At 32.7% G+C, this 24,241-nt stretch overlaps 1 protein-coding gene across 1 annotated transcript in view; it reads left to right on the plus strand.

The window, feature by feature from the left end:
• The window catches only part of LOC133186924 (uncharacterized), a 50,578-nt gene extending 26,406 nt beyond the window's left edge, over positions 1-24,172 (plus strand). Inside the window, exons 4-11 of the mRNA XM_061322313.1 lie at positions 12,985-13,125; positions 14,452-14,583; positions 19,952-20,086; positions 20,282-20,416; positions 20,786-20,830; positions 21,131-21,257; positions 21,372-21,465; positions 23,738-24,172. Of these exons, the coding sequence (XP_061178297.1) occupies positions 12,985-13,125; positions 14,452-14,583; positions 19,952-20,086; positions 20,282-20,416; positions 20,786-20,830; positions 21,131-21,257; positions 21,372-21,465; positions 23,738-24,064 (1,136 nt within the window). The 3' untranslated portion in view covers positions 24,065-24,172. The remainder of the gene's footprint in view (positions 1-12,984; positions 13,126-14,451; positions 14,584-19,951; positions 20,087-20,281; positions 20,417-20,785; positions 20,831-21,130; positions 21,258-21,371; positions 21,466-23,737) is intronic.
• The last annotated feature ends 69 nt before the right edge of the window (positions 24,173-24,241 follow it).

The raw sequence follows: 24,241 nt of genomic DNA on the forward strand, positions 1-24,241 counted from the left end.
TTTCTGAAAACATTTCTCAGTCAGTGAAGGATAATATTTCAGAAAATAAAAAAAAAATTATGTCGTCTATTTTTCAAAATTGTTCAAATTTCTTTTTTGTCTATCATGTAGAATATTTATATTTATGCCATGATATTGTAGTTTTTGTAATGTTTGTATAAAAAAGTACATGTTACGACAGAAATAAAAATATGAATGACAAAGATATATATATATATATATATATATATATATATATATATATATATATATATATATATATATATATATATATATATATATATATATATATATATATATATATATATATATATCTGCGGATTTTTCCATTATTTCCCGATCATGACAAGGAGCACACGCGGGTGTGACCGGTCGGGAGGGGATGCTCACTCCTCAATGGCACATGATCCCACCTCTGAAGTTTCAGGGGTCGATCCGTGTTTACTCTGCTCCTTTTTTTGTAATGTTTAATGGACTTTTGAGCTCGAATACTGTTCGTTATCTCCGCATATTTCACAGAAATAATTTTCTACCTGGAGTTATAATGAATTATTTGTTCGGAATCACGTTTCAATCGAATACCTGGTTAATATGAATTCAATAAAAATCTGAAATCTGAACTGTGTGAAATAGTCATCACATAAATGCAATGTTAATTTTAGAAATATTCTTTTTATTTAACTAAAATTTCTTATCGAGATATCTTCACATGTTTTATTTGATACTCAATGTGGCAGTATGCTTCTATGCATTTATTAACAGTAAATTTAAAACCGTTAAGCATCTTATTTACAAGTTAAACAATCTTTATATTGTCTCTTGAAAAATGCCAAAAAAAATCTTATTAAATACATAAATTGAAATGGGGCTTTTGTCAGAAGTTTAATGGTGACACTTTAGCTGAAAGTATTTCTTCTTAAATGAAATTTTAGAAAGGCAGTGCACTGATCATCTTGCCCAAAATCGAAATGAATCTATGATGAATGTCAGCTTTGTAGAAAAATTTAAAAGCAAGCATACTAGTATTTGTACACTCATTGCATATTTTAAAACAAATGCATAGTCATGCTTAGTTCAGTAAAAACGTGTAAAATTGTCTAAAATTTTCAGTAAATGCATGATTTTCCTAGTTTATTTAGTAATTAAGGTCTTTCGTCTTCACGGGAGACCTTATAGTGATTTTACTGTTTCTTCTTCTTTTTACCGTTCACGGTAGCTCAGTCGGTAGAGCGCTCACTCCGTGATCGGGAGGTCGTGAGTTCGAATCTGACCTAAGTCGATTAAAAATGGGTAGCAACTGTTCCTTCGCCATGCGCTCGGCACTTTGAAGTGAAAGTTGCTGGTACTTCGGAGGAGACGTTAAAAACCGAGGCCCCGTGTCACCTCAGACGTTAGCACGATAAAAATCCCTCACTGCTCAATGGCCTTGAGTGCCGAGTAAAGATCGAAATTTGAAGCCCTTCACCGGTATATGGTGACGTCTCTACATGAGTGAAAAATTCTCGAATGGGACGTAAAACAACATACAATCAATCAATCAATCTTCTTCTTCTTATTTTCCCCCAATATTTTGTGCAGGCGATTTCTCGAAAACTATTCAAAAATTCGCTTCCGGTTCCAAGTTATTAACAGTTTTCTGATTTTAAAATGAAATTTTGTCCTCCTTTTTTCAAAAATGGCTTAAGATATGAACTGAAGACTTGTTAGAGATGATAGATTATGACTTCTAGAGGAGGGAAATAACCTTTTCGTACGTCGTCAGTACTTCTGGTCGCTACCGGAAGCGAATTTGAAAAGTCGAAATTTTAAACTTATTTGTTTTTCAATATTTTTTAATGATATTTAGAAGGTTAATAAATACTTCCTGCAAAATGTCTAATATATAATTGTTTGAAAATTGATAAATCCATACTCTATTTGAGGCGGTTGTCCAAAATGGCGGCTGTCTTCGTAAACTCCCACGACCAGGTCGGAGTTTACGCGAAATAATGTGTCGTTCCCCGCCTTTCATAGTAGACAAATGGACTGATGCAGTAATATAGAAGTGCAGAAAATGATTACACATAGATGTTTGTTTTGAATTGAATGAATTAAAAAAAAAAATGCATAAAGAATAAGGGAAGTAAAATCAATAGTTGTAGACAAATGGACTGATGCAGTAATATAGATGTGCAGAAAATGATTACACATACATGTTTGTTTGGAATTGAATGAATTAAAAAAAAAAGAATGCATAAAGAATAAGGGAAGTAAAATCAATAGTTGTAGACTTTTTTTAATTTGAAACGGTGGTGCAGAATGGCGGCTGTCTTCATAAACTCTAACGAGCAGGTCGGAGTTTACGGAGACAGTCGAGCTTGCCCAAGAAAAGGCGCAAAGATTTACTCATGATATTTGGCTCGAAATAATGTATCGTGTCAAGCATTTTATAGTAGACAAATGGACTGATGCAGTAGTAGAAGTGCAGAAAAGGATTACACGGACATGTCTGTCTGGAATTGAATGGAATAAAAAAATGACTGCATAAACAATAAGGGACGTAAACACATCAAAAGTTATTATCGATAACAGATTATTTCTTCTGCTAACAGTTATTTTCAAAACTCAAGTAACAAATTTCGGTGTGAATTTGCTTGCACAAAGAACTACGCAAGCTAACTCTCGATTCCCGCCTACATTTTACACCCATTTAATTAATTACTAATGGCAATTTGGCCGTAAAATCTTTGTTGAATGCAAATAACAGTTCAATGGTAATTGACTGATAATTTTAATACCAGTGTTAAATAGTTAATTACCTCTAATTTCACCTCTTTGAATGAGGGGGGTGAACGATATTTTTCATTGAAATCAGGCTTTAAAGCATCACCACATTTTAAAATATTATTGGATATGAATAAATGTTCCTTAAATCTTTTCTTATGTTTTACTCATATAAAAGTAAACATATATCATTAATAAAATACAATGTTTTACTTTGACTGTGGTGAAAAAAATAAGCATTTTTGTAGTTTTTTGTCTGTAAACACATGTGCCCCCCCCCCCCCCCCCCCGTGAAACACAAAAAGCTTTGGTATGAATTTGTGAAATGACAGTTCATATTACCCTTAAAAAGGAATTTTTGTTTCACGGGAGAGGGGTGATTTAAAAATATTATCCGTTTTCCATTGCTTCCTATAGTGAAAGACACAAGTTTTACCAAAATTATAGAGTTATCTCTCTTTGTTTTCCCAAAGAAGTAATGTTTTTATGAAAATTCATATAAATATCTATATAGAAATGAAAAATCATTCAAATATGTTTTGAAAAATTGACTTGGAGGTAGGCGGGAGAACAATACTATCGTTCGCAGTTCTTTTAGCTGGTTAGATAATATCCTATAATTCCGTACTATGAAAATACTAACCTGCCTGACGCTCTTTACTTCGGTCAATGAGTGCAAATAAACATCGATGATAGTTGGATTACATTGCGCTGGTAGAGTGGTTTCCATATTAATTTTTCACGCAGGCGATCTGGGTTTAATCCCGACTATGTCCGATTTTTTTTTTTCATTTTTAAGCCTTAATTTACATTTTCATTTTCATAATTGATGTTTGTCTTTTTTTCTGTCTAAATTCTCCAGTTTTTATTTTTTTTATAAATAAAAAAATCTTTAATATCCTGGTATTTTTCAAAGATATATTTATAGGTGATCTTTACCACAATCACATATAAATGTAATTTTACATGCAAAGAATATCACTTAATATAAGGATGGTTATTCGGAAGGAAGACCTCTCGTTCCTCGCAACGAGTTTCTAGTTATATTTATTTCCTATACCATCCAGCAATTATATTATTTACTGAACGGTTTAGGAAATACATGAAATGCCTGAGTTCACATTTTATTGTAACATATATAAAGAAAATAAATGCACAAAATTAGCACAACATTTCAACTTTTTCCTGAAGAATGACAAAACGGTCATGTGACAGCAACTTTTCAGAAAAGAAAAAAAGCAAATTCCAACTAGTTAATATTTATAGCAACATACATAAAATTTGAGAAACAAATTCTATATATTCTATAAGGAATAATCCTTTAAATTTTCAAAAATGATTGACTGGAAAGTTTCTAACTAAAATAAATGAACTTTTTAAAAATTTATTTAATCTTTTTTTTTTTGCAACGATGGTCATTTGGAAAAATTAGAGGTGGAAAGAACAACTTAGTCGGTCTTATCATTTCTTTAATGTTTCAGATTATGCAAGCCATTTGTAAGAACTTTTGCTGTCAAAATTAGAGGTCTAGCAATTAAATCATATCGCCTCGACTAAGTTCGAGACTACATATTTGTACAAAGTAAAATTGAGAAACAGAGTAAAACGGTGTATTTCCAAACTTTGTTTAAAAACATAAATTTTCCATGAAATTATAAACTTGTATATGACCAGAAGCACCTCACGGAGAGATTACCTGTAGGTAATTTCAACATTACGTTTACGATATATTTTTTTCTCATTTGGAAACGATCGTGAAGTGTTTAGCTAAAAATACTGAAAAACCTTATTTTTGTATAGACTTTTTGTCTATTTTCTCCAATGAAGCTCCGTATTGACAATTTTTTTGTCCATTTTCTTTTCATTCTCTTTAAAAGCTTTTTGAAAAACCTTGCAAAACTTTCTGTGTAATTTAAATCAAATATTTCGTATTGCAAACACCTAATATTAGGACTAGAAATTACTTTTTGCAAGTTTAAAATTTTATACATCGATTTTTATTAATGGCAATATTTTGATCCTCTCCACCTCTTTACACCAGACATTAAAACATTTTAATTAGATAGGGTGAATAATTGCATGTGAAATTACTCAACATTAAATGAATTATTTTTCTGTTATTATGCCCCCCGTAATCAAAGATTCGGGGACATATAGTTTTTGCTCTCTCCGCTCGTCTGTCTGTTTATCAGCAAAAACGTTAACCTTATCCATAACTTTTGATTGATTGGAACTATGGTTATGGAGCAGGTCCATTCCCAAAATACTTTAAGACCTATCTGAACCAAACTTGCATGGATGATGTATCTATAACGATGCACACTACCTAAGCTGCTTCGGTCTTTGCTGGGTCTGACCTATATTTTCTAGATGAGTGAATATTTGTCCTACTTGTGATCAAACTATCATGGATGATGTATCCAGGGGTGGTCACTAACAGACTTGCTGGGGATGCTGGATCTGACCTATAATTTCCAAATGACTGGCCAGGGTATTTTCTTTGGAGTTGCTGTAGTACTACATGGTCTGTTATGATGAGACCTGCATGGATGATGCAACAAGGGATGGACATCACCAGACTTGCTTTGGATGTTGGAACTTACATACATGTACATTTTAAGGATGATTGAACAGGTAAAAGTTTTTGGGGTCCATTCCCAATTAACTATATGTCCTTCTTAAATCAAACTGGCAAGGATATTGATCTCAGGGTGCACACAACAACTGTTACAACAACAACAACAACAACAAAGAATTGGTGTGAGATTCGCCACTTATCACAGGACGAAAAGCCATCTTAATGCGATCACTTAATGACAGCTAAAAGGTGGCTTTATGGTCGTTTAAAGAAGTTAATTCCTTTAAGCCACCATTAAGGCACCTTTAAGGAGGAGCATGACCTTGAACTGAAAAAAAAATCCTGTCATTTTTTTTTCTATATTTTGTATATTACTAATTTAGAATATCCTACACATATTAATCAGTTTTTTTCATCAGGTTTCTCGACTTATTTAAGAGATAAAGCCGCACAAATATTGCCTCGTGTCTGTATGAAGTTTGAACTTCATGTTTACGGAACAATTACCAAGGCCATAGCGGGAATTCTTAAGTACAAATAAAAGATATAGATGAGAACATGTATTTCTTAAAATATTTTACACTATAAATTGAGTTTAACATTCTTTAAACAAGATTATTTTCCACACTGCAAATGGATTGAAAACATTACGCACTTTTTTAATCAACTAACGACAAAAAAATAATTTGTGAAAAAATTCTGTCAATGTATAATTCAAAATTTACCACTCAATTGAAGTCCTTTATTTTAATAATTAACTGTAAAAGCATTGAAAGGTGAAGCTTATTCCAATATTGCACACGTCATCGTTAAACACGACGTAATCGTGATAAAAACGCATTATGTTTATATTTTCCGAGTACAGGAAATATGACGTCACACGAAAGCCTTTGCAAGCGATGTAAGATTCAAATATATAAAAAAAAAATCTGCTTACATCCAAGCAAAAATTATGATTGCGTTTCCTCTTTCACTTATATTAATACCTCAAAATAGGCTGACAATCACCCATTTCATATAATAAAGTTGACTGTGAAATCAAGCGTACTTGATCCTGCTTTGCTGCGTATGACGTCACTGACTTGTAAGTCGAGCAGTTTAGGGGAAACAGTGGAGTTGATGAATCTTTTTCACAATTTGTAAATATTGATATGAATTTGAAAACTTTGGAATATTTTCACATAAGATGATAAAACCCAACTATTTGTACAAAAATTACACAGCTACTGGTGATTTTAATAATGTTTTGACGTATTCTGCAAAAGAGATGCTGCGGCCATTATTCTCCAATAAACCACAAACGTCATCAACAAATTATCGATAATTTGAAATTGGTTTCCTCTAATTTTGGCTGCCTTCACTAGGAAAAGGATAGAGGTATCTTTTGATTGTGACGCAAATTGGTTGGAAAAGTTTACCTTGGGTTCGGATTACATCGTACTTTTTATAATCCTTGAGATAGAAATGAACGAGGAAAGTATTCAATTGTGACGTCATAAGGCATTATGATGAAATCCAAATGTAGCTTTTGCAATTCTCTATATAGATGTTTAAATATTCGCCGTAGCAGAATAGAAATAATTTCCTCGTCGTCAGAATTGTTTCGTTGTATTTTTCTTTAGTGTGTAGAGAGCCAAGTTCTGCTACTGAATTCATATGAAATATTGTAATATAGAGTCATTTTCTTCTAATGAAAGAAGATTTTGAATATTCCGTAAATCGAATTGATCGAATTTGGACATTAAAAATTATACGTTCTTTGTTTTGACATAAACGCATACTGTTATCTCTCTCAGACGGATCAATTTTCTTTGATTGCCTAGATTACCAATTATTGAATTTCATCATGAACAATTTGAATTAATTCGTAGTTTTGTAACATTTAATCTCGTTTTATTTTAAAATAATACTGTAATGGTCTGGGCCGTGGATATCGGCCTGGGTAGCTCAGTCGGTGGAGCACCTGACGAGTGATGCAGGGGTCCCGGGTTCGATTCCCGGTCCAGCCATACGTTTTCTCCTTTCCTGTTACAGATTTGGTGCCGTGATCACCCCTGGACTTGCAGGTGAAACTCCTGCCAAGGGCTAATAAGAACTTGGGTTTGGTCTTCGAGGGCGAAGACAATTATTAATTAAGGAGGGAGGAATGTACTGGTTTGGGTCGTGGATATCGGCCTGGGTAGCTCAGTCGGTGGAGCACCTGACTAATGGGTCCCGGGTTCGATTCCTGGTCCAGCCATACGTTTTCTTTCCTGTTACAATACAAAAGTAAGGAAGTTTTTTAATCCTAAATTGAATCTACGGATTTATTGGAATAGTTGGTCTTCATTGTTTTATATTAAATAAAAGAATTTTGAAACAACGATACCTTATTTCTAAATCAATTTTCATAAGAACAGCCGATCAGATTAAAGGTGGCATCCGTCCAGATTTATACATAGTGGGAAGCAGGGTAATAAACAGTATGCAGTATCGATTGGTTTGACAATAAACATTAATAAGGTATCCCCAGTCCCTGGTCAACTAACAAGAAACGGTATATACTACGTACAGTAACAGATTTTTCACAAAAGTTAACATCTAATGCGAGCAGATAAAAAATTAAAGATTAAGACTGTATGCAATTGGACAATTATTTTGATACCCATCATGATATAAAAAGAATTGAAAATGAAGAAAATTTTATGCTTTTTAACCATGAAGTATTGGATGAAATATATGGAGATAACGAACAGTATTCAAACTCAAAAGTCCATTAAACAATACAAAATAGGAGCAGAGCAAACACGGACCTCTAAACATCAGAGGTGGGATCAGGTGCCATAGAGGAGTGAGCATCCCCTGTCGACCGGTCACACCCGCCGTGTGCTCCTTGTCATGATCGGGAAATAACGGAAAAATCCGTCGACAATTCAGTGTGTAAATAATGGCCTAACAATTAGTATGAAAAACGTCAGTCAGCATTTGACTCAATGATAGATTGTATTTGCTGACAAGATCATTGTATCGACCATAGAACTTACGAAATGATGACTTTAAACGAGACAGCTGATATTCTTGTTTCATCAATTTGTTTGTCAATAATTTACCTCGTTTTAGAAATTGTACATACGTAGAGCATGCTCTTGCGTATCGAATCAACTGAGCGATATATACCCCGTATGCAGGTGATGAAGGTATATTGCTGCATAAGTAAGGGAAGTTGACGATTGAAAAGTTAAAGTCATCACGTTTATCATAAAGCTTGGTTGTTAGATTACCATTAACGTCTTTTTTCAAGTAAAATATCCAAATATGAAACAGATGTGTCAGATTCTGTGGTATCTTTTATCTCAAGCTCACCAGGATATATCGTATCGACATAAGAATGGAAATAGCCATTGTTAATTGACAATACATCGTCGATATATCTAAATGTCGAGTTGAAGGCCACAGCAAGTGTTTTCTTCTTTTCACGTACAAGATTTTTTGGACAAATTCTGCTTCATATGAATACAAAAAAAGGTCTGCTAATAACGGGGCGCAATTGGTACCCATGGGAATTCCAATAGATTGTTGGAAGACCTGGTCTCCAAAAACCACATAGATATTGTCAATCAGAAACTCAGCATTTTTTTAATGTCAACTTCAGAGTACTTGTGTGTACAATGAGAATGTTTTTAACAAAATAATTTTGCATATGACCAATGACAAGGTAAGTATATTTACGAGTTCCATTTTTATTGAAAAAGCAGCTGTCAATTATATCAAAAAGCCTGGACTTTAATTTATCGTGGGGAATGGTTGTGTATATTGCAGTTTCATCCCAACTTGATGTTGCCAAAACTTTACGAATTTATGTGTTTTGTGGTTTTAATTTTAAATCTTACTGCAGTCAAGAGTTTAACAAAGCTGTTTTGTAATTATCAATGAACTTCATCTCTTTACCACAAAATAAATTATAAAAAATGCTGGATACTATTTGTAGATGAAATTATTATGTAAATCAACAAATCAAAGACATTTCTGGACTTTTCAGTTCACAGAATAGTTTACATCATCAAATGTATATTTGAAAAAAAAATATATATATTGCATAAGAAAGAAAAACATATTTTGAAGTCAGGAAAATATTAAAAAAATCCCGTAAATGATTAAAAATATCAACAACGAACTACTGTACAAAATTAGAATTAAATATTGTGTGTTAAAATATTTTAAACAGTGTTTGATAAAAAACATGACAGATGTCAGGGGTGCAACAAAATAAAGTAAAATAGGATCACCTAAAATCTAGTAGTTTTTTTCCGTAGGAAAACTTGCATTACCAAACTTCTCTCTTGGCTCAGATTGGAAGAATTGGCAAAATTGACAAAAAAAAAAAAAAAAAAAAAAAAAAAAAAAAAAAAAATGGAGTAATATTTCATATCGAAACTTTTCAAACCAGAATCGAGACAATTGATATTAAATTGCAAATCAAAACCATTTTTTCACATATACAAGAGGGAAAACCCAATCAATGTTTAGATCTAATCATTAATATCCTTGAAACAAGTCTGAAGATAAAAAAAAACAACAATTTCTTTTGATTATGTATTTCAGAAAGTCCTTTTTAAAATGAAGTCATATTCTTTTTTTTCATTTGAAGATCTACAGATAAAACTTCTGAAACTTTTTATCCACTGTTCAATTTTTATAGTAATTTCGGAAATTTTAAATAGAATCTATATACAATATGATGATATAATTGAAAATGATTGCTGGTCATTATTTTTGCATTCACCCCTATGGGATTTATATCTCCCAGTTGATTCGATATGCAAGAGCATTCTCAACGTACAAACAATTTCTAAAACAAGGCAAGCTATTGACAAACAAGTTGATGAAATAAGGATATAAACAGTCTCTTTTAAAGTAATTCTTTTGCAAGTTTTATGGTCGATACAATGACTTGCCGGCAAATACAATCTATCATTAAGTCGAATGCTGACTAACGTTTTTCATACTAATTGTTAGGCCATTATTTAAACACTGAATTGTCTGCGGATTTTTTCCGTTTGCCCGATCCTAACAACGGTCGGCAGGGGATGGATGCTCACTCCCCCATGGACCTGATCCCACTTCTGCTGTTTAAGAGATCCGTGTTTGATTTGTATTAAATTGTTTCAATGGACCTTTGAGCTTGAATATTGTTCGTTATCTCCATATTTCATCCTAAAGGAATAAGTATGTTTTAAAGAAAATGGTCTACAACCTGATATAGGGAATTATTAATATTTTCAAAATAATATTTAACATCATGGATAAAATATTGACATTTTTCTACATCCTACTTTAAATGTGTGTATTCCCTTTGAGCATTCTCTAAATAAGAACAAAAACGAAGAATTGATTGAAGCATACTAAATTACTAAAGGTCTTACTGCTATGGCCATCACAAATCCTTTAATCCAGCCAAACTTAATTCATGAAGATTGATTGATTGATTGTATTTTGTTTTACGTCCCATTCGAGAATTTTTCACTCATATAGAGACTTCACCATATACCGGTGAAGGGCTTTAAATTTTTACCTTTACTCGGCAGCCAGTGGACCTTTTCACAAAAAATCTTAAGTTTTTGCGTAAGATTTTAACTTAAGAATCTCTTACGACAAATCTTAAGTGCTTTTCACGAACGCATTCGTAGCAGATTGAACTTAAGATTTTACTTACGACAGACGTCATCCCTATCAACGACTTCAATATGCTTTATATTCCTTGAATAAGTGGGTGAAAATAAAAATAAAACTTAGTGTTCAACATTTGTCAGCATAAAAAATATTATTGACAACAAATATCGAATGTGATCGTTCGTGAAGCAAGGAAGTTTAAAATCTGACGTCACAATCACAAGTCTGACGTAAAAGTAGGTCATACGAAAATCTTAAGTGAAACTTACATCGTAAATATTTTGTAGTGTCTTTCATTTAATTTTTCGACAATGATTGTGAAAAAAATATAAAATACCATTGGAAGTTGCTTTAAAAGGTTCATTTTAACGTGTGTTTTGGTCTTTGCGGTTATATTTTTACAATAGAATCGGTTTTAAAATAATAAAGAGAGGGATGGGACTCTCGTAAAGTTACGACAGATTTTGCACTTACGACTTTCTTAAGAATTTTTGTGAAAACGATTTTTATCATAAGTTTTCACTTAAGAAAAAATATGTCGTAAGATTTTTTGTGAAAAGGTCTACAGGTCCATTGATTAGTGAGGGATTTTTATCGTACCAATGCCTGCCGTGACACAGGGCCTCGGTTTTTAAGGTTTCATCCGAAGGACCCACAACTTTCACTTCAAAGTGCCGAGTGCTTGGCGAAGGAACAGTTCAGTTGCTACCTATTTTTTTTTATCGATTTAGGTCAGTCGCGGCCGTGATTAGAACACACGACTTTCCGATCACGTAGCGAGCGCTGTACCGACTGAGCTACCTTGACGGTGAATTAATGAAGAGAGAATCTTCTAGGTGCTGTTCACCAACATTTTACATAAAATTGTAGGAAAATAGAAACAAGTAACTGATTGAGCTTTTGTAATAATTTCAATCTGGTTTTCCGTGCGCACCAGTTTTTGTAAAGAACTATGGTATGGGATGTAGAAAAACACATACAATGAAATTAAATAATTGTAATGTGTATTACTATGAAGATGTTGCAATGACAGGGTCCGTAAAAGACTGAAGAAAGTCCTTCGCGAAAAACTGTGCTGTACTATATTTTCAATCAGACTCAATACCTACAAATTCAACAGAAAGTCGCTGGTTTCCGTAGATAGTAAAAAAGATACAATGATGACAAAATATACTCAGATGCTAAGCTAAAATAAAAAAAGATATGTTAACCAATTAAGGAACTAAAGAAGAAGGTATGGTTTTAGCTTTATTGTGCCCTAAAAATTTAATGTTTTCAAAAAGTTTTGAAACTGGCTTAAATATTAGATGAGTATATGACTGTAATAAATCAGGAAAGAATATAGCATGATGGAGTACCATTCTGGATATATGACGTCATTAATTTGATGCATTTCTCTATTTTAAACAGAAAAAGCCTCAAAATGGCCCATTTCAAGGGTTATTTTCCTTACGAAAATAGTGTCCACAGCCGTCGCCCACGTTAATTTTTAGATATATTGTGTAAAATTCTTTGAAAAATCACATATCTCAAAATCTTTGTGGGCGATGCCTGTGGACAATATTATCTGAAAGAAAATTCTATTGAAAATTTATGTCTTCTGCAACTTTTTAAGAAAATACGGGAAAATGCACAAGTTTATGACGTCACAATTAGCATTTGGAAGGTCATGTGAGAAAAAAGATTTGTATGATCTTTCTGCATGGAATTTCAATAATTCAAAAAGCATGAGTTTTAATTTTTTACATCACTTTTATTTTTAAGAAAAACACAGGGCAGGATTTGTATTGAAACCGTACCTTGTTCTTTGTTTAAGAAATATAATGTAGTAATTATAATTTTAAAATGCAAATTAAATAACTCGCAAATACAATTAACCTTTAATATAGTTTTATTCTGTGAATGATATAAGTTTCAGTGACATGATATAAATTTTCTCCTTTGCTTCTTTTGTTTCCATTTTTATTCATATAAAACACTTTTCTTTTTTCCAGAAGGCATCTCAAAACATATTTGTACACAAACTAAAGGGTGTGAAGATCCATCCAAGACATGTTTGCGATCGTCGACAGAACAAATCGGCGTTTGCATATGCGAATCTGGGTATATAAGATTCGGAAACAAATGTTTAAAGGGTAAATAGTTTTAAGCACGATGAGTTTATATATTGATTTTCACATTCTGTATTTAATCAAACAAAATTATTTGTGACATGACCCGGCGAGTTTTTCTTTGAAGTCAGCCGTACAATAACTGCGATACAGAACACTTTTAGTGGGCGTTTTTTATGCAAATGAGTAGAAACTGTACTGTATCTGAAAAATATCAGCGATACAGTACGGTTTATTTTTAGCGATGAGGGAAAACTGAATCCGTATCTTAAATGATATAGACATAAGAATCAATCAAATCGCATGCTAGCGCTGTTAGTATTTATTCAAACTTTGAGATGAATTAAGAATTGAATTTTACACGTAAAGTTACCAGTGGCAGATTCAAAAATTTTAGAAAGGAGGGGTGAGGGCAGTACACAAATGGTTTTCTTCGAAAAAAAATGTCCAAACTGAAGAATCGGGAGTTTCGTATGGGGTAGATTCATATTCAGGCATGACACTTTATGTGCGTGATCGTTTCATGTTGATAAATTAAAAGTGTATACAAGTTTAGCAAACATAATTCACGAAAGCCAAAAAGGAAAAAAAATCGAAAGGGGGGGGGGATACCGACGCGCGCGAGCGAGTGCTGGATCTGCCTTTGGTTCCTTTAGATTTTGTTTCAAACATGAAGGTAATATGCCCCCTTTCTTACATCTGTTTATTTCAATTTGGAGCCAAGAATTTTGTTTTCACAAGTATGACTACCGGTCGATAACATTGTCGGACATTTCTCTCAGAATACGACCTCCCCGAAACATTTTTGCTTGAAATACATTCCCATGATGATTCTTATGTATCAAAATGTTTTGCACTAAATTCGTAGCTTAGATTTTAAAAAAGTCAGCAAGAGCTAAATAGAAGGGAAACAAACCTAAGCAATCAAATATAAATTAAATTATGGGAAAACACATTATATAATGCATCTCATGATTATAATTATTTAAATTGATAGATACCTGCACGTCCACCTCAATCGGCATTTCAGTTGCTATTGCTAAAAATTGGGTACTAAATCAACTTTCTGCAAAATCATCTGATTGGTTGAGAGATATATACCCAAATACACATGTAAATTAGCGAGGCCATAAGAAAGGTCATGTCACAAGTCATTTAGAATACTCGTTTCCTACTGTATCCGGGATACAGGGCGGGGCCCGGCTCAAGCTATCGCTCTCGCCTTAAGCCCCGCCCTGTATCTCCGATACAGTAGGAAACTCGTACTCTGAATATAACTTACAGCCTAGAAACATGTGAATATTTAAATTTTATCTTTAAATGTGTTTTTTTTTAAATTTCATTTATCAGGAAATTTGAAACTGAACAATACATGCCAGCGAAATGAGCAGTGTTCTGGAGCAGTTGGTATTGTTTGTCAGAACAATGTATGTGTCTGTAGGCCAGGATATGTCCCACTCAATGATTCCAGCTGTTTTTTCCGTAAGTTCATTTAAATTCTCTCATATATATTTTTTAGTTATGTTACTCTTTGAACAAATACAGACTAACAGCGGCTGATGATGCAATAAAGAAATGGAAATTGAAAAGATAGTTTGTGTTCTACATATTTTACATGTTAAGATACCGACTTTGTTGTTAAATGGGTAGAGTGTCTTTGGAAGAACAACAGTCCTAGGCCTCTAGAAAAATTTAAAAATCCGGGGGAAAATGACTAGAAAGAATATACAACTTGAAAGATTTCTTTTTTCATTCAAAATCTTACAAATTATGATCAAAAGTTTAATATTAAATGGCCAATGCTGTATTTGAGTAGTTTTTTCTTTGTAAAAGTTGCAAATTAAATTCCAGTAGCGGTGTTAAATTAGTTTTGAGGAATATTGTAAATTATTTCATAAAACTTTGTTTTTTGAAATCACAAACGAACAAATAATTCAGTATGATGACTCAGTAATATACCCAGTAAAGACAATCAGAAAATTCTTATCTTGATGTGAACATATTTCAAGGTTCTATAATATTTCACTTATTGTATAAATAATATTTTTTGAGGAAAGCTAATTACCATTTATCTAAAATTTTATTCTAAAATATCGATTCAATTTACCGATGAACGCACACACTTGAGAGGCGTTGCATCAGGAGCTGTTCCGAATGGATATATAAGTTGAGGTATTGCACATTGCAAGTTAGTCAAACAGTAAGCAAATAACGACCAAAACTAATGAATTGATCTATAAAAAGAAATTTGTATTCTTCAACAGTAATACTGTAATTCTTTCACAAAATATTGAAGTATTGGTCACAGGCACTTGCCCCCCCCCCCCTTTCCATTTTTTTCTCTAAAATCTGGAGTCGACACACCTTTTTCATATTTTTATATTCTAATGTGCACTACCTGATATCGATAAGCCTTTTGTCTCGATAAGCTGTTTTTAAATATATTGTTTTCGACTGACACATAAAAAGAGAGAAGCCTTTCAAATCTTTTCTCGTCACTCGCTTCACCTCGCTTAAACTTCGCTTGATTATTTATTGAAAGCATAATGAAACACGGAATATGCATACATCAATAAACTTGTTACAAATTCCTCTTCCTTTACATATTTCCATTTATTTTTTAAGTACCACCGAATTGTAAATATTTTCGATCAAATCACTCGCATCTAGGCTAAATTTTGTTGGTGTGCATCAGCTGGTCATGGAAGTGCAATAACGGTAACTCTGACTTTTTAAATTCTTTACAATGCTTTGCATTAAAAAGTTTTTTTTCCGGCCTTGTGAAAAAATTATTAATATAATAATAATAATAATAATCAAGGCCGTATGTTTATTGCTACTCTTCATCCATCAGAATCGGCTAAAAACAGTTATCTGGTTAAATACAGAACTTAACGTTAAATAGTGAGAGAAAATTCGGTTTTTCCCCTCTTGCATATAATGTTTCGTACGACATCGCACTGATGATGAAGCCCGAAAATACCGGGCACTTCTGTAAATAATCACGCGAGACAAAAGGGTTATATTAGATACCAGGTAGTGCATATTAGAGTACAAAAATAGGATAAAGGTTTGTCAACCACCCAAGATTTAAAAAAAAAAAGGAAAAACCTGGAAAAGGGGCGGGGGTGGGGGGTCCAACCCCCCAAGTGCCTGTGGCATTGGTATGAAATTATGGGTTATTGACAGATTGGGAAATATGCCCGTCCGAGGAATTTGTGCGGTAAAGCAGACTTAGTTGCACTGACCGAGTGCGGGCATACTTCCCGATATTTAGTCAAAAGTCTCTAAATTACAGGCATTTATAACCATGCGTATAGTTTTTAAAATAATTTATATAAAACACAAAGTAGTCACAGGGAATTTACAGTGAGGACTGAAATGGCTCTGTACAATCTTTATAAAGAATATATTAGAATATGCAATAGAGAACGCAGCGAGCGACAGAATCTATCTGAATGTTTGCCCATAAACATATATATAAGAGGCCTGTTCAACAGATTACTTATTCCTCCAACAGAAATGTTCGCGAGCGCTCAGGCTGTTGAACAGGCTTCAGAATGTGTAATAGTGAACAAAGCGTGAACAAATATTTGTATGCATGTATGCTGAATTTTTTGCTGGTCAACTGCACTAATTATAGAAATAATTAATTCATTTTTAAGATTTTCAAGATTTAACGAGGATCGGACTGTTGATATTCTTGTTTCATCAACTTGTTTGTCAATAGCTTGCCTCGTTATAGAAACTCCATTGAGTGTATGCAATTGCATTAGAACGATCTATTAAGACCCTTATTCAAACCCTCCAATGTACCTGCATACAATAATACGGCGGTATCAGTTAACTAGGAAATTTTATGGAAAATATATGAATAAAATTATAAAAATAAAAAGACATTGCATCCATGTTAATGTCACTTTAAATATCTGTAAATAATATTTTATCTAATTATAAAATACATTTTAGCTTTGGAAAAAAATACTTGATCAGCCTCTCACTTCAATCAAATTGCGTCAAGTTGTACGAAATAACATCACATCGACAAATACATGGCGAACAGGGACTTGTTTAAACCTTGCTATGTGGGATTGACCTAAAGACATAACAGCATGTTATAGTCAGTTTTAATGTAGTTTTATTCTCTCGTACAGTTTGAAATCGCAAATTATTTCAGTTTGTGGTATTTTAAAGAATTGTTAGGATTGTGTGATGTCATAGTTAATATTTACCGTATAAATCAGGCGCCCGCCTATTTTTTGTAGCCTTAACTGTGCTGCGAAATATACATGTAAGTAAGAGCAGAACATCACGGACTCCTGAAAACTTATGTAGTATGATCAAGTGTCATGGAGAAGCAAATATCAAAATCAGTCGACAACGCAGTATGAAATTAATGGCCTAACAATTTCCATGAAAAAATATCAGTCAACAATATTTAGATTGTGTTTACAAACAAGTTCATTATATCGATCACATATAGCATTCGGAAATTTTTACTTTAAAGTTCTTTAAACAATACTTTTGATGCCCATATATGATCAGTTTATTTGTCAGTACCTCATCACAGAAATTGTTCGTGGTAAAATATTCCCTAATGTATTAAATTAACTGGGAGACATGAACTTCATAGGCAGATGAAAACGGTATATTGCTTTATAAATAGGTGAAGGTGAAGACAGAAAAGTTAAAATCATCACGTTTATCATTAAATTTAATTCTTAGTTTGTCATCAATGTCTTGCTCCAATTTAGACGTCCAAATTTTGAAGAGATGTGTCGGACTCTGCGGTTTCTTTTATTTCAATTTCAATGAATTCTATATTCTGACGAATTTCAAGCTGTTTAGTGATTTCTATCATACTTAGGACTTTGCTTATATTACACAGAATCATAATGATGAAAAATTACGCATTACGAAGGGTGTTCAAAAAGTTCGCGAGTTAATTGAATTACTTCCATAAAAGAAATAATATTAGGTTTTAGTGTTCAGTATTTTAAGAAGTAGTCCCCTCCGGTCTTAATGCACATCTGCCACCGTTCTGGCCATGCACGAATCACATGGCCACGTGATATTTCCCATAGCGTACTGTTCACGGCAGCTAAAAGATTTTTCAAGTCTTATATTTCTTACCATGCAGGTTCTTTTTTAAAACAAGAATAGCCAATTTGTCACAAATGGCCAAATCTTGGCAATAGGATGGGTGGACAAAGATATCTTTTCCCAGAATGAGCATGGTGACCATCACAACCCGACTCCTCTATCTTGGGCGCGTCGTTTATACAATGTGGACCAAGAATGGACGTCTTCTGATATGTTTAAAGTCTAAAGTAAATGATATTTTAGGGATTTAATAATTATTTTATTGTTAAGATATTCAATTTTTTTTCTAATGTAGCTTGGCGATCTTTCATAACAAATTGCTCAACTTGAGACACATCTCTTTCCCAGCTTACTTTCACTTGGCACCAGAACGAACATCCTTTTTAACCTTCTCCCTTCCTTCACTAAAACAATCAATGCATTTAATGATTGAACTTCTGGCAAGTCCTTTGTCTTCATAAACTTTGTACAAATTATTTTGTTATACAATTATAAATATCTTTTTATATATTTATTATAAATAAAAGTCCAATCAAAGTAAATATTTTTTCATCGGTCTAACAATTTCATTGTTGACCAGTCTGTCAGTCCAACATAAGAATTGTTAGACCGCAACGTCACTGCTACGTCACAAGTAATTAGTTGTCGTTCAATATTGGCGACATGGAAATAGCCGAAGTTTCAAGAATTACTACGTTTGCTATTTGAAAGATGGTGTCAGGGGAGAAATAATGTTTTGTGATAAATAATTTATGTGTTTTTATAATTTAATGATTATTTTTTTTCATTCTTTGTTGTTGTCATTTTTACTTAAAAAACCAAAATATTACTTATACAGAAATTGTTTGATTATATGAGTAAATTTGTTTAAAGGTTTTAATTTTAGTGTTTTATCTTAAGGACCCTCTATACACCTGTGCAAAATGTTTCTTTGGACTTTGAGAAAATTATATTGAATAAAGTTATAAATATTGAGCTTATCAATTTAATTTTCAATATATGGTACGTGGCATTTACCTCCAGGAAAAATGTTCTCAGACAATCAAGGGTTCTTAAGTGAAGGGTATATCAAAACAGTTATAGACGGGGATTTGGGCAACATATGATTTGTTGGAAGTGAAGGTGAAAAAAAAATGCTCTTGGCCTGCGGCCTCGGACAACATTTTCAACCTTCAGGTCCAACAAATCATATGTTGCCCTCATACGCAGTCAATAACTGTATAATATGCTACTGCAGAGGAAATTTCGAGAATTACATTAAACTTTACAGCCGTTCCATGCTCAAGTACGAGTCAACCATTTCACAAGCCATCTACATATTGACGTCATTTCCACACTGTGACGTCATAATCAGCAAAACATTTCGTTGCACATGCTATTTACAGAACATGTTAATGACTATATGTGTACCAAATTTCATTCTGATCTGAATCGTGGTTTTGTAAATATAGAGATCGCGAACTTTTTGATCACCCCTCGTAATCGCTAATCTGGTATAAAAAAGAAATAATGTAAACACATAAACTAAAGCAAGTTTAAGTAGTATAATGAAGAAATCATAAGAAAAACTTATTTAGGTAAAAGTTGACACTTATTGTTGATTTTTTAACATGCAAATTCAATATCTCGTAAATTCAGTGACAGGATCTGTCACGTAGTTTATTTTTTGAGTGATATTGAGTTCAACAAGGTTATAAAATTATTCATCGTTTCCTTTTTATTGATGTGCAAAACATTTCTTTTGCAGTAGGAATCTCAGAAGATTTGTGTACATCACCTGATGAGTGTAAAGATGAATCTAAAACATGTTCATTGACAGGACAATTCGGCATTTGTACTTGCAGAGATGGGTTCATAGGGTTTGGAAACAAATGTTTAAAGGGTAAAATCTGAAGGACGAATAAAAACCACGCTTTCCGAATTTGAATATTGCAATAGTACCAAAGATTATAAATCTCTGAAAATAAATTAATTTAAAATGGTTTCCAGTACATATTAATTAATTCACTTTATATTCAGAGAAGATACATTTTTTATTTATATATATTTTTAAAATGTTTTTCATTTTATTTATTAGGGAAATTGAAACTAAATGAAACATGCGAGCAAAATGAGCAGTGTTCTATGGTATTTGGCTCTGTTTGCCAGAACAACACATGTGTCTGTGGAGGTGAATACGTCTCCTCATTTAATGAGTCCGAATGTTCTTTGCGTAAGTTCATTTAAATCTACTCATGTCAATTATATTTAAAATTTATTTACACATACATATTTGACACATGCAAGTCTATTTTTCCTTTATTTAATAAATAAAGAAATGAATTAGAACATTATAATTCAAATAATTTATCTGTTATTTAGATCAAGTTTTGTTGTGCTTTGAGAAAAAAAAATAAGGAACAGCCATTCTTACCATTTTTAGCGCATACGAAACAATTTGTGAAGTTTTGGATTAATCCAAATTTGTAAACCACATCAGGGTTTATATTTTTTTTGCTCGAATTACTGTTGCATGCTTGTTGAAGCTTTCTATTTTACATGTCGAAAAGATCATTATCTACAGATATATTATTGCTTACAGCTTCCTCAGGTGGTAATTCTGAAGCAAGTGTCCAGGACCAGAAAGGTATTAGAATTCCGAGCATTGTATTTAAAATCCATTTGGGTTTAAGTTAAATCTGTAAAAAAAACATACATTCATTATTTTTGGGCGTTTCTTGCTTGAATTCTTTTGCATTAAGATAAACAAATTGGAAAAGGGGAAAATGCAAATGAGGAGTGGTGCATTGAGCTAAATCATATTTATATTTGTTTGCTATTAATTAAAAGCTGTTTAACACTAGAAATACTAGTAGTTGTTTTAGTATGTTTTTTAAAGAACCAACGAAATTTCTTGTAACTAATTTTTTCTGTTATATCCTTGCAGAAGATACAGTAGTCAGTGTGACAGTTGGGTCTGTTATTGGTGGCCTTATCTTAGGCATTATCCTAACTGTTCTTGGACTAATAATCTACCAAAAAATACGAAATTGGAAACCTAAAGCTGAAAAAAGGTATCAGTGCTTACAGCTGAGTTTGTTTCTGTGTTTTAGCAATCATTTCTAACACTTCTAACATGTTTTATTAATGACTGAAATCGAATCACAATTTTTGATCATTTTATTTAGAAAATGCCCAAAGGCTGCAGTTTTTAACAATACTACTTATAAATCTGAAAGTGATGCAGATCAGAACATTCCCACCGTGCAACGTACAAATGAGGTAAGAAATATAAAGATTATTAAAAAGTATGCCTCGCTATATAATAACCATAAAGTAACAGTGAAATATTGGAGGAAATTATTCGAAGTCATATGCAATTTTTAAATATTTTTAATATTCCCAACAATCAAATTGAAATTGAATTACCATACTTATATTACATTCCTTAACTATATATTAAAATCCGTACAAACAAAGATACACAGCGGTTTCCAGTAAATGTTCCTCCAATGCTCTTTCTTTTCTCCTCACTAAAATATTAACAGCAGTGAAGGAGAAACTTAAGGAGTACTGTACAACAATATAGTCGAGAAGTAGTGTAAAAGTGCATCCTTAAAAACTCCAAAAAACTTTTAGAAAATTTGAAATCACAAAATTTTACTAGAATCAATAACATCAAAAAGTACGACTTTTCAACACTTTATACAACCATTTTCCACGATAAATTAAAGTTCCAGCTTTTTGACCTCATAGACAGCTGTTTTTCAATAAAAGATGGAACTTGTAAATTTACTTACCTTGTCAATGGTCATTTGCAAAATTACTTAGTTTAAAACATTCTGATTGTACACACAAGTACTTCGAAGTTGATATTAAAAAAGGTGCTTGAGTTTTTGATTGACTATATCTAGTATGTAGTTTTTGGAGATCAAGTCTTCCAACAATCTGTCAACATTTCCATTGGTACTAATTATTTATTAGTAGACCTTTTTTATATTCATATGAGGCAGAATTTATTCAGAAACATATAACTGAGAAGAAGAAAACATTTGCGGTGGCCTTCAACTCGACATTTAGATATATCGACGACGTATTATCAATTAACAAAAGTTATTTCCATTCATATTCATATGTCCACTTGATATCTCCCAGTTAACATGAAATGAAAGATACCAGAGAGTCTGACACACGTTTCATATTTGGATATTTTACTAGAAAAAGACGTTAATGGTAACCTGACAACAAAACTTGATGACTTCAACTTTTTTTTATCGTCAACTTCCCTTATTTATGTAGTAAAATACCATCGTCACCTGCATATGGAGTTTATGTCTCCCAGTTGATTTGATAAACAAGAGCAATCTCTACGTATGAACAATTTCTAAAACGAGGCAAGCTCTTGACAAACTAGTCAACAGTTTGCAAGTTCTATGATCGACATGATGACCTTGTCAGCAAATACAATCTATCAATGAGTTGAATGCTGACTAACGTTTTTCATACTAATTGTAAGGATATTATATACACACTGAATTGTCTACGGATTTTTCCGTTTGCCCGATCAAGATAGGGAGCACACAACTCATGCTTACTCCTCCATGGCACCTATCCCGACTCTGACTCCGGGGCGATAAAACTTAGACAAGGTCACTTTTAATACCAGTCTCACTTTTCCAGTATGAATTCCTTTCATAAAAGTGATACTGAGATCAAAAGTGAGTTTTTGTAGGTTTTATGGCCCCAGAGCCTGATGGTTTTGGAGGCCCGTGTTTGGTCTGCTCCTCATTTGTTTTGTTTGAATGGACTTCGAGCTTAATTACTGTTCGTTATCTCCATATTTCACTTTAAGACAGGTACTCCCATTAATTCTGATATTTGACTGGAAAAATCTTGAAAGTGAAGAAAATATTGATTGGTTGTACAATATAACATTAAAAGAAGAGGTTACTTCCTATTTAAAGGTACATGTATATGCATACATGCTGCAGCTTGAAGAGATCCACCTTTTAAAAAAGTTATCAAATACATCGTTAGATTGAAAGGACCCTAACTCAAAATTCGATGGGTTAAATTTTAGTATGATAATTAATAGCTCAGAATTTTTGCACTTGATACATACTAGCATAAAAATGTGCTAGTACATGTATACCCGCTTACTGGATTTCCTGTTTCTTCTTAAACTGCTGGGGCTACTTTGCTTTAGTTAAATTAATGATTTTGAGTATACCTTTCTGGATTGCTCTTGAAACGCTGTAGAACTGCTACAGCTATCGAAGAGCAGACAAAGAAAGACCTTTTAAATACTTGAACCTTATTTTGCGTTGGTACTGTACAATTTTTCATAAATGAGAATAAATTTTACATTCTCTTTTAATCATAAATACCGAAGAAAAGGTGTTAATTTACAAGATTCTATTAAGATGTTAAAGACAATCATACTTTTTTTCGGTTGTGGTACTTTATACGTTGTATTCCATTTAATGTATTTTTACCCATCAGAAAATAAGTGAAATAAGGCCAATATATTTCATTAAACATTTTTGTTTTCTAGAAAAAGGTTGTAAATGTCCCACCGTTTGCTCATTCCGTAGAATTGTCAACAAAGAGAACGATCCAACAAGGCAGAAAACGTACAATGCCGAATAATGACGTTAATAACGACGTATACAGTCATCTGCATGAAAAAGAAGAGGATCCTGACATTGATGAAAACTACGACCACGCCAATGGAAATATTAATCGAGCGATGGAAGAGAGTAACTACAGTAATCTCAATACAGGGAGAAGTAATAAGGAATCTGTTGTTTCTGCTTCTGAAGGAAATGATTATGACGTCCAAGGACCAACTAGTGATTACTGTGCACTTAAAAAGCAGTAAAGAACCTGTATGTTCTTAAGCAAAGAACGTGTTGCACTTAAAATTAATTTTGTTTTATGGCTGTAATTGTTGTTGCTAATGACAGAGATCTTACTTAAGAAATAATAAATGCAGTACAAAAGAATTAATTATCAAACTTTTGATAGACATGTAACATAATAATTATTTATAAATATT

The sequence above is a fragment of the Saccostrea echinata genome, unplaced genomic scaffold, assembly GCF_033153115.1.
Source record: "Saccostrea echinata isolate AGI-Se365-2 ecotype Australia unplaced genomic scaffold, CSIRO_AGI_Sech_v1 ptg000014l, whole genome shotgun sequence".
Taxonomy (NCBI): Eukaryota; Metazoa; Mollusca; class Bivalvia; order Ostreida; family Ostreidae; genus Saccostrea; species Saccostrea echinata.